The following is a 17937-nucleotide window of genomic DNA, read 5'->3' as shown; positions in this document are numbered from 1 at the left end:
TGACTGTTGCTAGCTCAACAATTAGCAAATTTATGAGGGTCTCCATCACTCTAATTGCATCTGGCTCTTCCAGACACGTGGATCCTGTTGTGGAAATGACTGTCTTCCACATAGTCACAGCAGCAGAGTTAAGAAAAATGGCACTGGAGCCGATCAAAATTGGCAGATGACTTCACCCGCTGGCTCTCCAACTGCAACAAACAGCTTTGTCTGGACACAGTTTTGGCTTGAATTCCTAACACTGGAGATATCACTGCTGAGAACATTCCTATGGCCAGAAAATACTGTCCTTTGAGCCTCTCATATAAAATGGGAAAGACAGTAGGTTATCCACTTCAGTGGTTGCTAGTAATTTATTTATTTTCTAATAACCACATCCTTATAATTTATTTCTATATAAAAATAAGATGAAATTATGAAGTTTTACAACTTTGTTTATTCAAAGAACATGTTTTAAAAAATTCTCCCTATTTAATCTCCTTTTTCTTGGAAAAATAGAACATTACATAAGTATCAAGTTTGTACAATTCTAACACTTCATACTATCATACTACATGAACATTAATAACTTCAATCATGCAGTTTGATATGCTGAAAAAGACCTCTGAATCTGTGTTCCTTCAAAGTATGCCGAGGTGAAAAAATGTCCTTGTAAATACATTTTCTTGCAGAGTTGGAACCAATGAAATAAAGACTTTGAAACACTTCTTTTTCAGTGGTTTCCCCTTAAGGAGAATGTAACCTTTGTATTCTCTATTACTCACAATTTCCAGTGTATAACAATCAATGCTTAATTATAATACAGCCTTTTGCTTTTCATTTAGCAGGCTTTCGCTATGTAACAATCTCAAATAAACGATCTCTCTGCAAAACACTGCTGGGTGTTGGAAACTTTAGATGGAAAAACATGCGAGGATAAACTGAAGTGTGACAAATTAACCCACATAAAGAAGAACCAGTAGCAGTTAAAAAAAAATACAGAATGGTAAGACACCTCTAGCACAGAGCATATACTACAAGCCATTGAGAAAAAAAAGTATGTGGAGAAAACAGTAAAGTTTTTAATTGTTCCTTTCCATGACACTGTCCTTTCAGCAGTACTTGTAACCCTCTGGCTATCTGCAGATTTCTTAATAAAATCTCCAGCAAAGTTTTGCAAGAGAAAGCAAAACCAAAAGATTACCCAGGGGCTATAAACTGTACCTTGAAAGGGTTCTCTTGTTCAGAAAGGACAGGAGGAAGAGAGGAGACTGGCAGCCTAAAAGAATCTAACACTTTAAATAAGATGAAAGGTGGATGATACTTACCTGACTAATCATCAGTACACTTCTAAAAATGCTTTTTTAATTAGAGTGTTTTTGTATTCTCTTATAATGCATTTGTACATGTATTCTTGGATGGAGTTCATTTTCATGAATTTTACAGATGTGAATGTTACTGTCAAACACTTTCAGATTTGTATCAAGTTCTGATTATTCCATCCACTGCTCCTTTTGATACAAGCAATGTCCTGGAGCTGGGTACAACTCATTATAAATGTTACTTTGCAAGGACAGTTAACATACAGAATGCTAAAAAAGATGACAGTTGCACTTTGAAAGAAAATCATGGACGAGTTCAAGCTGTAACAAAAACAAACTAGCAGTTATCACTAACTTCAGCTTTGTGTACCTTGATGTCCCAGTTTCGCCTGAGCTGGAGTGGAGGTTGAGCTAAGAAGAGGGTCAGATGAAGGATCCAGGAAACTGGTGGCCAAATTTGCTTTACATGAGACTGGAAGTGATTCTTCAGGTAAATTATCAAGGCTCATCTTGTTTTGTCTACTAGTATCTAGTAGATCTTTGCCAAAGAAAGCTTCCTGCAAGGAGGACAAAATGATTCAAAACACTGTATCTATTGAAAAAGGTACACAAACAGCAAAGTTAAAATGAAAACATCGATGATTTTGATCTGAGTTCCACACTCCATCCTGTATGGCAGTCCTTCTTCCATGCTATGAGGTGTGGATATGCTGCTTACCACTTACCTGAAGTCTCTGCATAACTGCCTCAATTTCACACCTCAAATTATACAGCAAAACTTCCAAGCCCTCTTACATATGCATGGCACAGAAATTGTAACAATACAGTGTTTCTACAAACATACAAAAATGTGTGCAGCAATACATAATATATCTCAAAAAGGTTTTGTACTTCTTCGTAGTACTTCTTCGAGTACTTCTTCGGCAGAAAAACGACAGCTGAAGAATACTACTGAACAACTTGATCATGACTGAACAAAATGCTCATGACAAACCAGAACCAGAACTGTGAAAGGCTGGATTTCAACTAATACAAAATCATCCAACCAGAGATGGAGGAACAAAACACTGAATGTTGTTAAATATATATTTCACATTTGAAATACTGTGCAACAGCTACCACTCACCTAAACCTGAGTGCATGGGTAGCCTAGTAAATTTTCAAGAAATTTTTCTAGTAAATTTTTCAATCAGAATCAGAGAATGGCCTGGATTGGAAGGGACCTCAAGGATCAGGAATCTCCAACCCCTGCCACATACACGGCCGCCAACCTCCACATTTAATACCAGACCAGGCTGCCCAGGGCCCCATCCAACCTGGCCTTGAACACCTCCAGGGACGGGGCATCCACAACCTCTTTGCACAACCCATACCAGTGCTTCACCACTCTCATATTAAAGAACTTTCTCCTGACATCCAACCTGAATCTTCCCTCCTTCAACTTAAAATAATTTCTCCTTATCCTGCTGTTATCTACGCTTTCAAAGAGTTGACTCCCCTCCTGTTTATAGGATCCCTTCAGGTACTGCCTGAAGGCTGCCCTGCAGCCTTCTTTTCTCCATGCTGAACAAGCCCAGCTCCCTCAGCCTGTCCTCATAGGGGAGGTGCTCCAGTCCACTGATCATCTTCGTGGCTCTCCTCTGGACCCTCTCCAACAGCTCTCTGTCTTTCTTGTACTGAGGATTCCAAACCTGTACTGCAGATGGGACCTCACAAGAGCAGAGTAGAGGGGAACAATCACCTCCCTGTCCCTGCTGGCCACCCCTCTTCTGATGGAGCCCAGGATACCATTTGCCTTCCAAGCTGCAAGAGCACACTGCTGGCTCATGTTAAGTTCTTCAACCATTTGGACTCCCAGGTCCTTTCTTTGCAGGGCTACTCTCAAGGACTGCTCCTTCCAGTCTGTATATATGCCTGGGACTCTTCTAGCCCAAGTGCAAAACCATTTGAGTGAAAAATTGGTAGTTAGAAAAGAAATACAGCTTGAATGACCTATGACTCAACAAACACAAAGGTCTTGTATGTAAATGTTTATACACACAAAGCACAGCAAAAGTTTTACCTGCAAGTAGGCAGGAAAAGTTTCTTCAAGTTTATTCTTCTTTTTCCTGTAACGTTTTTTTATTTTCTCAGTACTTTCAGAAGCTGGGGTAGACTCCTCAACTGGAGTGTCAGGCAACTGCTCTGTCCAGCCTGTAAAAGTAACATTCAGGAACAAATAAATAAAACACTCTGGGTCCTTCTCAAAAGGTAGAGTGGTAGCAAATCTTGCTATCAGTTTGAGGGCATTCAGTTATCTGAATTAACCTGAATATCTCTCTAGGTATCTTTTAAAGGTGACTTTCATCTTGATAGCTGTGAACCTGATCATCTGTCTGGGTTCAAGAAGTCAAAAATGTCATCTGTGACAGTAGCCACATGATGATCTTATCACACTTTATCACCTGTAGGTAAAGCTTCAATTTTTCTGTCTCTAACCCAAACTAAAAATGTGGTCATTTGAGAAAACTATAGGTACTATTCAACCAGCTTGAAAGAGGATTCTACTGAAGCAGCATCTCCAAAATCTACGCTGCTGAATTACATGTTGATCACCTTCCTACTTATAAAACAATCTTTCTTACAAATTAGAAGTACAATCCACTTTTTAAAACCTGTAATATCACTTGTAGAAATAATGCACAGATCAAAAAATAGGAATCCATAAAGAAGTCCTTCAATAAAAATTACATTTTTATTCAGCTACCAAATACAAAGCTGCACTGCACTTTTTCCTAATGAACACAAAAGAACAGTGTGTTGATCAACCATTCAACGCTTTAATCCAACACATCAGTGAAAACACGAGGGGAAGAACTAAACTTTTTTAGTCCTCCACTTCTCCCTTGCAAAAGCTAATTACAAGGAGTTAATGATCTGGGGAAGTCAGTTTACAAAGTACTTCATGTAGTAAAATCTGCCACACTTTGTCCTACAGTCATCTCTTGTACCATACACAGAGAACAGCCGGTAAACTGAGGCTCACCACCACTGTGATCTCTGTGTTGTTCAAGAGAGAGCTTTTGCAGCAAAAGGAAGCAGGACATGGCAAGAGTGCCCTTGCAAGGCTGATGAGGAAGCTCCCGGCAAGCCATGATGATTAAAAACATACAAAGATTTTCTGAGTTATTTTTTTCTTAACAAGCAATTGTGCCTGAGCAAGAAGCTTAACTGTTTAACTGAAGAATGTTGCTTTTGAACAACAAGCATTGTACTGTTACTGAGAACGTTTCTGAGAATGAATAATTAACTTTTCAACCTTTTTCACTTCTTTTTTTTTTTTTTTAACTCAAAGGAGAAAATACCTATGAATGAATTGAAACTTTTTAATGCAAAATTTATCTGCAGTACCTAAAACAACTCAGCATATCATAGTTTTTACAAAGCAGGAAAATGTATCTTTAACATCAATAGTGAAGAGAAAGCAAACTCTTTTTCTGAACTGGAAATCCAGCTACTACATTGGATTGCAATGATTTGCTGACTTCATAAAGTAGTTCTACAAAAGCAAATAAGGAAAAAAATCTATTAGGTTTTAATACTGACTACATACTGCAGTAAATGCAGGTCTCCACCATGTTTCAAACTGAATAGCTCAGCAAACAGGAAGGAGTAACAGCAGAAATTGAAGGCCAGAGTCCTCTAAGATAGTGTCAGTCAATTTCCAGAAGCAGCTGCCTCTTTCTACTGATAATAACAGACTGAACTAAATACATTCCACATCTCACCTCAGTGATACCTAAATATCTATGCTATATAGTGCATAAAAACCCAGATGGATGAAATAATTAGTGTAATTACACATAGCAAGCACGAGAATAAGTCCTAGGAGCAACACCTGACTTCTTGTTTGATGCCCAATCCACTGAATATTAAAATATCAGAGGCACCAGAGTGGTTTCATGGTGAGAAAAGAGACCTAACTAAGTAGGAGTCTTCAGCCTGGAAAAGATGACAACTAAAGGGAGGGAAAGATGACACAGCTAGAGAATCTTAGAGTATTACAAATTAATACTGATTTTTTTAAACGTAAAACTGTGAGATTATCTTACGAAACAACTCTCACGTATCCAGTTTAAAATGAACGAAGGCAATTACTTCTTCATAGAACAATAAAAATATCATTGAGCTCACTAGTACAGGATTCACAGAGCATAATCAGATACATAAAAAAGCACTAATATCTTTGTGCAACATGCAACACTGGTGAATATTTAAACTCATGATCCAGAAGATAACTCTAGATCCAGATATGTCTGAAGGAAGGCTTATCAGAAGAACTGCTCTCATCCTTCCTCATTTCTTACACTTTTTTCTACCTTCTACTTGTCTAAGCTAGAGCTCTGACACAGCATAACAGTCCCTACAATTCACACTGCTAAGCTTTAACAACAGCCTGCAATTGTTTCTATTTCTCTGTAAATCATGGGCTCTGCCAAAACTGTATGTGCGTAGGAATTAGTATTTTCAGTCCATTAAAAAAAGTCATCACAACAAACACTAAAACCTGCTTCCTTCACATTCCATCTCCAGAAAGTACCATACATTGTAAGTTGCACTATTTTTCACTTTACTACGCATGAACAAAAAATTAAAAGCAAATTTCTGCACTTACCCTCATCTCTGCCAGGCAACTGCTCAGAAACGGACCCAGAAGAATCTTTCCTAGAGAGAGATCTTTTAGTCTTCCCCTGCCCTGTACGACTTCTTTGACGTACCATAAATCCACCAATACCTAAAAAGGAAGCAAAATTTCAATATACTGATTAAAACTGTATTTCACAGCAAGAATAAGAGCCAAGATTATTCTGCAGGTAAAAGGGACAACTGCATCTAGAGATGAACAAATCCTACGTGCCCGAGGATTCTCATTTCTTAATTTTTATGTCTCAGTGGGTATACATGTAATTATCAGAAAGGATCAGAATTTTAAGACTTTAATACATCTGCAAGAAGATTAAATCACCAAACCTGGTGACTTTCAGACGCTGGTTCTCTCCTCCCTTGGCAAGCTGATGAATTGCTAAAATTAGTCAATCTACTAAATGAAACCTATTAAAGAACATTAAGGGGTCATAAGAAAATTCGAATTGCTCTGAAGAGCTCACCACTGCAAATGACAGTATTAGAAGGCTGTACCACATAATGAAAAGATAATTAACCAACACGATACTGGCTGAAACTCCAGAATCCTTCACTAATGATTGACTGCAGTGCTCCTGGTCCTTTACAGTTGGTCTATAGGTACATACATGCATCAAACTCAGGTTTGTTGAATTTTTCAGGGAAATTGTTGGCTGCAGAAAACTAACAGATGGCTGCTTAACAACTCATGATCCAAAATCACTCTGAGCAAATGAAGCTCTCTTCTCTTGAGGACGAGTCAGTGGAAATAAATGGCTTGTTGAGATATATTAGTTGCAGAGAAACAGGAACTCTCTGTTAAGAGCTGTGGGTTTGCACTGCCATCTCCATATGGTGCCCCCATCATGGAAGGCAGAATGCACATGGGCCTGACCTTCTGAGACACGGCTCTTGCACAGCACTGGGGCGGGAAAATAGTGGTAGAAAGCTGTTTAACTACTGATAGGAAAGCAAGTGAAACTTTCTCTGCTATCTTCATAATCAGAGGATATGGCCATCACAGTAAGGAGGATGGGTGTGTCCGTTGGAAAGAGTATTTGTGACTGCAATGACTACAATCTGCTTATCATCCCACAGCAGTGAGTGGTTGCATAATGAAAAACAAAAGCAGCAGTAGCACAGACACTGAGGAGTGTGATGTAGAGGCTCTTCAAAAAGGCAGCCTTTGTCTAAGGACACCTTACTTATTATCTTAGGTTCAGAACGAGACCTAAAAGAATCAGAGCTACTTGCTACACAATCACTTAGGTTTCCTCTGTCAAGAGACAGCTCAAGAGGTTCTGCATTCAAGACGCAAGTTATTCCACAGAATAATTAACAGTTGACGGCACTGATTAATTAAAATAAATGAATTCCATCCAATAAATGCATTCATTAAAGTTAATTGCCAGAAATACTCCACAAATGTTTAGCACGTTACTCTTATCAACGATTTCAGAAAGGAAGATACCAGTGGAAAGTTCTCTGAAATTCAGATACTTCAAGATGTATACACACAAACTGGTCTCCATTGATGATATAAATGAAGTACATTTTCATATCGAGTTAAGAATCAGTAACAAGGTATAGATTCAAACTACAAATCAGTAATTGACAAGATATTATTGCAGCTGTACTGCTATGCAGCAACCTTTGGAAAAGTATTTGGAAAAAAACTCTAAAACAATAAAATCATCAGTTAGCAAGAGAACGCTTCATAATTTCACATTTTTTTCCTATTCTTTTTTAATGTACGGAAAAAAAGAGCTGAACAAGTGACACAATTATGTAAATTGTGTGTCCTACCAGGTCTGTAGGGTTTTCGCTTTCTTTTTTTAATCCCATCAGCTCCTTCTGCCACTTTGGTATCATCATCCACAGCTTCCCGTTCTGGGCTGGAATCAGATTTCCCATCGCAATCCATAAGATCACCCTCTGCAGAAAAGATGCAATGCTAAGTTCAACTGGAAAGGGGGAGGAAGACATTTTCCCAAAATGCATACATCTCTATGTTTTCTCAGCAATTATTGAGAATAACAGTTTTTTCAGGAGGATGATAAATAGCCATGCTCTTTCCACACTTGTGAGAAAGCCACCTGACTACACAAAGACCCAGTATATACCTTAATTTCCTGTGAGGTTATGTCAACACAATACCAGTGACTAAACACTATCATTATTGCATGTGGATCTTGAGATTTATCACTTTAGGCACCTCTTTCAGTACCCTGTGCTGCATTTTCCAAGCATTTAAGCAATTTCTAACAGTACACTGAGGAATATGAACACCATCTAACTTGCAAGATATATTTTGTTTACCTTCTACCTAAGTTATGTTTGGTTGAGTTTGTTTTCACTGTGAAGACAGACTGAAAAAATACAGCCTACAGATGGAAGATAATATATAATGACTCTTAGTTTGAAGGGTTCTTGACTTGAAGCTGTGTGACTGACTGAAAGCAGAGTTATTTATGCAGAGGAGTTTGACTTATATAACAGAAAATTCAACCCAACAGAAGTATTCAGCCTTTAAGACAAAGATCACAATTTTGAGTTTATACTCTACAGGTCTGCAGGTCAAAAACAGATAAGAGTACTAATAAAGTCTTTGGTGTTGAAGAGACACTCTGTTAATTCTGTTTCTGGCATCCTTAAAATGTGACTATAATAATGACCTTACATCTTCATTAAGTTGTAAAGCTTTTGAAATATCTAGGGTAAATATACAATAGTCCCTGGAAAAAATATCAAAATACAAATTTTCTGGTTTGTATTTATGCATACAGTTGTGAGTAGGAGAAATATAGTTCTAGGAATATAGCCTGTAGTCTACTCAGTCCTAGTGCAGACAGAAGTGGACCATAATACCAAGTCAGCTGTGGCACAGCTACAACTCTTGCTCTTTCAAAGGCTGTCACTGACCTGACTTTTCATAGAATCACAGAATGGTTTGAGTTGGAAGGGACCCTAAAAACCACACATTTCCAACCCCCTGCCATGGGCATGGAACATCGTCCCACAAGACGAGACTGTGCAGGGCCCCATCTAACCTAGCCCCCATCTAACCTAGCACTACCAAGATGGGGCAACCACTGCAGGCAACCCGTTCCAGTGCCTCACCACCCTCATAGTGAAAAAATTCTTATTTGTATCTAATCCAAACCTAGACTCTTTCAGTTTAAGACCATCGTCCCTGGTCCTGTCATTACACTCCCTGAAAAAATGTCCCCATCCAGCTCTCCTGTAGGCCCCTTCAGGTTCTTACTTGGGCTGCTCTCCATCCATTTGACCCCCAATCTATACCAATGTTTAGGATTTCCCTGGCCCAAGCGCTGCACCTTGCACTTGGTCTTGTTAAACTTCAAGAGTTCATGTAGGTCCACTCCTCAAACCTGTCCTAGCCCCTCTGGATGGCCTTCCTTCCTTCCATTGTATCAATTGCACCACTCAGCTTGGTGACACCGTTTGTATTTACCTGAAATTACTGTACCACGTTGCTTCAATCAAAGCAGCAGCATGGCCTTATTCAGTTTGATGCCCACACAAAAACTTCAGAGAACAGGGACAGATCCACTCTACAGAGTACATGTAGGCTAGATTCCAGGAAACCCAGCCAGTCTACCATTCACATACAGTTACAGCCACACGTGAACACACTTTCTCAGTGCATAAAAAAATCATCTATGGAACATGCACGTATATTTTTGTTTGCTATTTCCCAGCAGAAGAGAAAAACAAAACCAAAACAATAAAATCAAAACAAGACCAACAACAACAACAAAAAAACCCAACACAGTAGAAGAAATCCAGAACTAAAATTAAAGTCTGAAGCTTTGATTCTACTATCATACTCTGCTATTACATGTAAGTATCTTGGTATCTAGTAGAAAAGGGTATATGTAAAAGTCAACAAGTAGATAAGAAAGTTATCATTGTTAAATAGAATACAAGCACACAGTCGTAGAAGCAAAGATGATCAACCATTGCGAAAGAACAAGGGAAGTGGTTAATTCTCTATCTTGATGCTTTCAAACCAAAACTGAAAGCATTTTTCATTTCAACAACCCACTTGGTGGACTGTATGAAGCCATGAGATGAATAAGAGTCAGAGTAATGGTATGATAATATCCCAAACACTGTGAATTCCAAAGAAAACAAAAGAAAATCAATTACTTAACTGTTTTAAAGGCTATAAACAAAGGGAACCTATTATTTAAAAAAAAAACTGTAGTCAGTAGCAGAAGGTTAAGAATGTGCTAATCAAACAACAGGAACAATACTTATATCAACAAGTTAAGATGGAAACTATGTTGATGGTTGAACTACCCAGTTATCTCAAGCACACACTCTGTATCTAAAAAAAGCTTCTTATGACATTTAATCTGATTAACAACAAGGTAATGTTGCATAAACAGAGCATGTTAGATTGTGGTGATGTGGGGTGCCCATGTTCCACTCGTAACAGACACCTGCATGACTAATGTAATAACTTTCACACCTGCTGTTCCAGTAAGCCTTTCCTTAGGCCACGGATTAACACCAATCCTACCAACATACTTATCAGAATATACAGCCAGACTACGGCAAAGAGGATGGGAGAACAGTATTGCACCATGCTGGCTGCTATTTCTACTGCTTAAGAGGATTTGAAGTAAAAAGAAGGTTGCTTACTCCTAGGGGCTTCTTTTCCCTCCCTCAACTCCCACCTTCTAGCTGCTGTGCTCACTTTTCTTTGAGGAAAGAAGATGAGAATGAGTACTGCTGGCCCCTGTGACGTAAGTCTGCTCCGTGCTCAAATACGCAGTTGAAGGAACTCTCCTAAAGGTTTCTACAATTTACCAAAATCTCATTCCCATACACAGAATGAGGTGGTTGGATAGGCAAGTGCTAGTCCCCTTCATCCCTTGCCAGTCTGAGATGTTGTGCAAGCACTGTCAACTTGCCTCTTACCTCCACGTTAAACAGATACTCTGCCCTGGAAACTGAAACCATTTGGCAGGTCTCTACATACAGTGTCATCAACATGAACAAGAGTCATCTCTCAGAACTCACTTCCAAACTTAAATTCTGTCTTAAATTCTACTTTGAAGATAGGAACAAACAAAAAGTATTTTCTCCCCTCAGTTCAGCCCACCTTATAAAAGAAATACTTCAAGTAAAGAGCTATTTCACTTTCTCATTGGTTTCAAATGTAGGCCTTACAGGAATCTACTGCTGAGCCAACAGTACCATTTTTCAAATGGTGTTCGCACTGTTGAGAGCCTCAAAATGCACTTGTACTCAGTAAATGCACAGTATTCCCTAAAGTAATCCAATGATCAAAGAGGCAACTCCTATTTCCAGTGTAGCCAGCCTCAGAAAAGTGTTTCGCATGGCATGGATGACAAAAACAGAACAACGGTAAGAAAATCCCTGGACTGTTCAACAACGAATCATACTACTGTCCAAGCAATTCCCACAGATCATTCAGTACAGAATTGACACAAATGAGTGTTACAAATTCTCCTAGGGATGTATGCAACGTACACATGTAGTGCAGCACTCAACATACAAGACAGGCCAAAAGAACATTGCTACCTCTACTGTCATCCATCTCGCCATCTCTTGAGTGTTCTGACTGGGCATCTGGGGGTGTCTGAAGCACAGCCACACTGTTCTGATTTATAATCTTCAATTTAAGCTTTGGTTTCGTCCGTTTTCTTCTAGGTACTGTGACAGTTAGGCTCTGTAACTGAGACATGCCGGATTCTGTCAAGCAGACTCCATCCTGTGTGTATGTCTTCGGTGGGTCTATAAAAGTTAAATGAATCATAACAGCAATATAAAACTCTTTAATTTACAAGTCTTAGATCTTTAGGAACAGCACTTTTAAGAGTTAATAATTCACATGTATGGAACTGATTCATGAGTGAGGAAGTCAGTATAAATAAAACAGAGAGATATGATACTGTCTTACATGTTGCAGTTACAGCTTTATAATTCGGACTGATGTCAAATCCAGCAACCATCCATTACATTGCTACAACTTACATCCAGAATTCATTAGACAGAACTAATTGATCATGGAAACTGGTGCCTTACAGGGTATTTGGGTATCCCTGACAGAAAAATCTGTGCAAGTCTTAGTCTGGGTCCCTGCTGCTTAACAGCCAAATCCTTCAGCTGTACGGCTTCATGTCGTAACTCAGCTTTACTCTTGTAGAACTCTTAGTGAAACAAGCAAATAATTAACCCTCTTTTATAGGTAGACAAAAAATAAATTATATCAAGTGAATGGCTCAAGACCTATTTGTAAACTGAGTAGAACCCAAGTCTCCCAAGACCTGCAAGACTTCTACCTCCTGAAGCTGTTGCATGACAACCGAGTCTGATAAATTTTTTACATCATTCCTCACTTCACAATGTAGAAAGACACTGCTGTCTCAGTCGTCTGCTCCAGCAACTGCAACTAAAAGTTTGGGAACTTTCTGGGTATGCGCAATAATGAAGAGGCTGCAATGATGCTTCTGCTCTTTGAGCCCAATTGCATAATGACTGGATAACATAATTTTTGAAAACATCTGAACATCATAACTTCTGCTCTCTTCAACAAAAAATATTTTCTTATGTAGCATCCTGCACCCCAAAACACAGCTGGTTCTGAATGCAACTCTTCATACATGATTGCTTTCTTAAGTTGAACTAAAAAGGAGCGCATAAAAAAACTGCACATGTTTTTTCAGATATTGGAGGGGACAAACTTCTCTCAGAACTACACTTAGCAGGATCAAGTAGAATAAAATCCTGACATGATGGAAGCTACCCTAACGTGATGAATGTGTTAGGCACTACGATAAAAAACGACTTGTCAGTAGGCTTGTCAAGACTGTAAATTCCTAGCATACACTAGACAAATACAGAAAAGTTGTGTCCTCCTACAATTTCATCCTTTATGTATTTTTAACTCAGCCAAACTGTGTTGTCTTTTACTGCTAATACTAAGGCAAGCAACTAAGTCTGCAGAATCAAAGCACAATCTCAGATTATTATTATAGCACGCGTATGGCAAGCAAAAGAGAAAAAAGAAGATAGAAAAAAATGAAAAGCATGCTGTGATAATTGGAAGGATAGTTAATGTCATGTGTTATAAAAACAAAAAGGTATTTTTGCCTGATGGAAAAGTATACCCTTACAATATGCTAAATGATCAAAGATTAAGTATTTACATTCTTTACCTAGTTCTTTTGATTTTGAAATAATCTGAGCTCCAACTGATGAATCACAACAGTCCAAAGAAGGCACTGAAAAATATAAGGAAAATCATTTCAACTTTTAAAAAGTGTGACTTGATTTAAACCGAAACTCTCAAGTAGTTTTCCCTTTGAATTGTTCTGTTAAACTCCCTAATAAATGCTGTTGGCAACTTTCACCAGCACCTTTAAAAAAAGGCTTTTCAGCATCCCAGAAGATGCGACTACAAAACAAGCCTGGCATCAGCTGAAGTTCTCCAATTCGCCTGAGCCAGGAAAGGCTCTGGGGAAGCACTGAACATGATGACAAATTATCTCTGCCTACTGGATCACAGGCAAACACATGCTCTGGATCTAGAGGATTTTAAGGTAACCCCTACACTGCTCACGTTGTCCAGGTTTTGCTGAACTACATGCCAATAACAGGAGGACTTTATGAACAGGTATCATTTGCTGTCCTATCTTCCCAGAAGTGGTGGGGGACTCCAACAGCTTTGTACTCTGACTTCTAGCTGTGTCTATACTGTCAGATGTCTGATATACCAGAAACAAAGTAAGGCTGATATAACATCCTAGAGCAGATGAGACATGACCAGTTCATGTTAGAAAGGGTCATTCTTATTCAAAATTAAAATACTGACCGATGGAACAGTAGAAGCTCAATTTCAAAATTGTGCCTTGTATGCTTCAGAGAACAAATGATGATCAAAATGTCCTCTGGTGCTAGCATACTACTGCTGCAGGTGGAAATGTTTCTCCCATCAGCGTTAATTACAATAACTGTAATCACGCTTCACTAACCAGTAATATGTACATTAGATTTTTAATATTAGTAGTAACTTTATAGAGATTATGTAGACAGTTAAGTACAGGGAAAATTAGAAGCTTTTATCTCACTCTGAGAATTAAAACAAAAAAAAAAACAGTTAGTTTGACATGGTTAGCATTACTGTACATTCAATGTTTATTCACTTTTCTTTTTTCCCTAGAAATCTTAGCTAGGCTGAGTTTAACTCTTGGATAAACATCCAGTGTTTTACTTTTGCATCTACTACACAAGCCCAGACCAGTGAGGGAAAGCATGTGAGGAAGGCTCATGTTTCTCAGACCAGTTGCATGTGTGCTACAATCTCACACACAAATCTGGGAGACAAAGGCAAGACTAGGAAAAGAACAAGCTTCCAAATGACGTTAACACTCAGTTAAATACAAAACAAGAATGTAGTTGATACAAAATCTAGTGAATGTTTTTCTACGCATACATGAGAAATAAGGAAACAAAATATGTCTTCAAGAATTGTAGTCCTCTGAACGTTTTATGGCAAGTGTAACTACAGAAAATTAGAAAATGTAAGGAGCCTGTGAGCATTACTGAAAAACTGATAGACACTGAAGGAAAAAGCATGGAAGAAACAAAAGTGAAAATGGCATTTTGAAGGCGATACTAAGCTGGAGGGAAGCAGAAAAACACAGGATGAGCTGCAGGATGGAAGACACTCACAAACACAAAAAGGCAAATTCTAAGAGATAATCAAAGGCAGAAGTGATATAATCTGATTTTTTCCATTGTTTACAAGTTGTTTTAAGTCAGAGTTAACAACTATTGAACTGGACTCTAAGGTAAGCAAAAAATTCACAAAGATCACTGTGAACAGAAATTTGGTGTCCTAATACAAAAGTTGTACAACATGGAGTCTTCATCCATATCAGACTGAACAAATTCAGTGCTGGAGACTGAATAGACTTGAAACAGACAAACAAGCTGACAGCAACCAAAGTGAGGACTTCAGAGACTGGCCCAAAGAAAATGCACAATGTTTGAAGACAGTATTGAGCAAATTTCCATAAAAGGAGCTAATTAGAGTGCAGATAAAAGATTAAATCAATAAAATGGATAATAGAAAAAAAAGAATTCCAAGTCAGACTAAGACAGTTAAAGGGAAAAAATACTCCTTAAAAAACAGAACAAAGAAACGACAGCCTTCTGATCAACTCAGATGTTCAACCAAAATTATATCGTTATTTTCCAAAGGGTCTAAAACCTGCTGAATGATAAGCAGCAGCCTCAGTTAAAAGCAAAAAAAAAAAGTGCACAAAGTCCAATATGACAAGAATAAATCACAGTTCAAAATGAAAGCTGGCTGCAATTTAAAGGCTGCAATAGAAAGGAATAATTCAAGGAAAAAATGAAATCAGCATAAGGGGTAGCACAAAATGGTCGATGTGGAGACAATACCTGAGTAATATCAGATGCCTGCGATGCAGGGATTTATTTGCAAATACTGCAACATACAAGAACCTAACAGCTGAAATAATATACATACCAAATAATTAAAATTTAAAATTTTAGTTCCTAATATTATAAGTACAGGATATAGAAGCAATGTAAAGTTTACACAGCAAGTCTTGTATTACCACACGAGCTGTAACTAGCTGTTACGTGCATTTGCATTCAGATCTCCTTAGCTGTTCCTACTAAAGAAAACCAGGCAGAGCTGAAGGGATGGAATTTACGGATGGGGCTTCCATAAGGGGAGCCATGTTGTACAATGGTAAATGACAGGCAGAAATGATGGCTAGATGGTTTAGAGTTGCTTGTGTGGGAGAGAGTATGATTGCGGGGGTGAGAAATGCACATCTCTATCCTGAATGTGCAGGTACCACAGCACCAAGGCTGCTGCTACCTAGATCAGCTGCCAGTACTTCAATCATGGTAACATTAAAAATAATCCTGATAACTTTCTAAGTTCTTATTAATTAAAAAGTTATTATTAATTCAAAAAGTACCAGGAAAGGGGGAGCAGATCTTGGAAGTCATTTCACAGCACATATGGTCCTGCCTGACAAAACTGATCTCCTCCAAGATGACTTGATTAGTAGACGAGGGAGAGTCCGTGGATGTTTCTTACCTGGATTTTAGCTAAATTTTTAAGGCTGTTTCCAATAATATTCTCCCCCCAAAAGTTGGCTTGTGGCTTACATGGGTGTACTGTTTTGTTGGGTGAAGAACTGGCTGGTTGGCAGGGTGCAAAGAGTCCTGGTGAACAGAGTTTAGTCCAATCGGCAGCTGGTCACCAGTAGTGCACCCCAGTACTCAGTTGTGGAGCCAGTTTTGCTCTACATTTTTATCAGTAATCTGGATGAGGGGATTGAGTTCACTCTCATAAGCTCACAGATGATACCAAGTTAGGCAGGAAGGCTCTGTAGAGAATCTAGATAGGCTGGATTGAGGGTCCGAGCCCAACTGCATGACATTCAGGTCCTGCACTTGGGTGATAAAAACCTGATGCAACAGTACAGGCTTGGACAAGACCAGCTGGAAGGTTGCCTGGAAGAGGACCTAGGGGTGTTGGTCAACAGCTGGCTGAAAATGAGCCAAGAGTGTGCCCAAGTGACCAAGAAGGCCAATGGCATCGTGGCCTGAATCAGAAAAAGTGTGGCTGATAGGACTAGAGAAATTACTGTCCCCTTGAACACAACATTGGTGAGATCATGCCTCAAATATTGTGACCATTTTTGAGCCCCACACTATAATGATATTGAGTTGCTTGAGCATGTTCAGAGAAAATCAACAGAGTTAGCGAAGAAGAATTTCTTCATGGAAAGAGTGGCCAAGCATTGGAACAGGCTGCCCAGGGAAGTGGTTGAGTCCTCATCCCTGGATATATTAAAGAGATATGTGAACATGACACTAATGGACACGGCTTTGTGATGGGAATCAGCAGATCAGGCTGGTCAGATCTGGTGATCTTGAAGGTCTTTTTCAACCTAGATAATTCCACGATTCTTTATTTTAACATGAGACCATATTAAAAACAACCTGATGGAATACTGATCAAAGATGTGTATTTCAAAATAATATACAAATTAAGACTTATGGCACACTACTTTGGAACAAATTTTACCATCTGCTGGCTGTGGATATTTATGTGTGCTGAAAAAGAAGAACTATTTATATTTTATTCCTATTTCATGAAGAAGATGACTTTAAGATTATCAGATACATATTCTATATTCTTAAGATAAGATAGGCAAGAACTCTTAAGGTTCTAGTTTTCTAAAGAGAGAAAACTGGAAGCTCTTTCTCAATATGTACATTCTAAAAGATATTTACTTACTACCAACAAATATACCTACTTTTCAGCTGCTATGTAGTGATAAGTTACTAGGTTGAGGGGCTCCTGGTTCGTTTCAAATAAAGTAGTAGAGAAAATTATAATAATATTTGCAACACATTAATATCCTCTGTGGTAGATCAGATGGAAAGAGAAAGAACTGCCTCAATAAAATTCCTAGATGGTATACTCTAAGAAACCTTATACTATTAGCATTTGTTTCTCTCATCTTGAAACAGAAAATTACACAGAATTTTCAAACGTAGAAAAATTAACAAAACACTGAGACGTTTCATATAAAAGGACATGCAAATATTTCTAGAACATGCATCAGATGATATATTTAGACATGCAACTGTGCAAATGTACACACGTTAGAGTTACTACACATACTGAGTCAAAACGACAAAGAAAAAGCAGAGAAACTTGTCTCATAAAAGAGTTGAGCAGAAACTGCAAAGGGTGGGGAACTTTCTAACAGGTCTTGCTGGACTGGTTCCTATTTCTCAGAAGATGAACCTACACAACTCCATGGTGGTTTCAGAAAGGACTCCCTCAGGAGCCAGTTTATGCTTGGAAGTTAAACATCTGATACCACCTTCTGAAGTTGTTCCACCTACCAAATTATGA

The 17937-nt window shown here is 38.5% G+C and overlaps 1 protein-coding gene across 1 annotated transcript in view; it reads right to left on the bottom strand.

The window, feature by feature from the left end:
* The window catches only part of KMT2C (lysine methyltransferase 2C), a gene marked incomplete at both ends in the record, with an annotated part of 185447 nt that overhangs the window by 41299 nt on the left and 126211 nt on the right, over positions 1-17937 (bottom strand). The window contains 6 exons of the mRNA XM_079538074.1: positions 1672-1858; positions 3364-3494; positions 5956-6075; positions 7770-7898; positions 11541-11753; positions 13178-13243. Of these exons, the coding sequence (XP_079394200.1) occupies positions 1672-1858; positions 3364-3494; positions 5956-6075; positions 7770-7898; positions 11541-11753; positions 13178-13243 (846 nt within the window). The remainder of the gene's footprint in view (positions 1-1671; positions 1859-3363; positions 3495-5955; positions 6076-7769; positions 7899-11540; positions 11754-13177; positions 13244-17937) is intronic.

The sequence above is a fragment of the Tetrao urogallus genome, assembly GCF_951394365.1.
Source record: "Tetrao urogallus genome assembly, chromosome: 7".
NCBI lineage: Eukaryota > Metazoa > Chordata > Aves > Galliformes > Phasianidae > Tetrao > Tetrao urogallus.
Note: the sequence above shows the minus strand (reverse complement) of the source record. Positions and strands in the feature narration are given on the sequence as shown.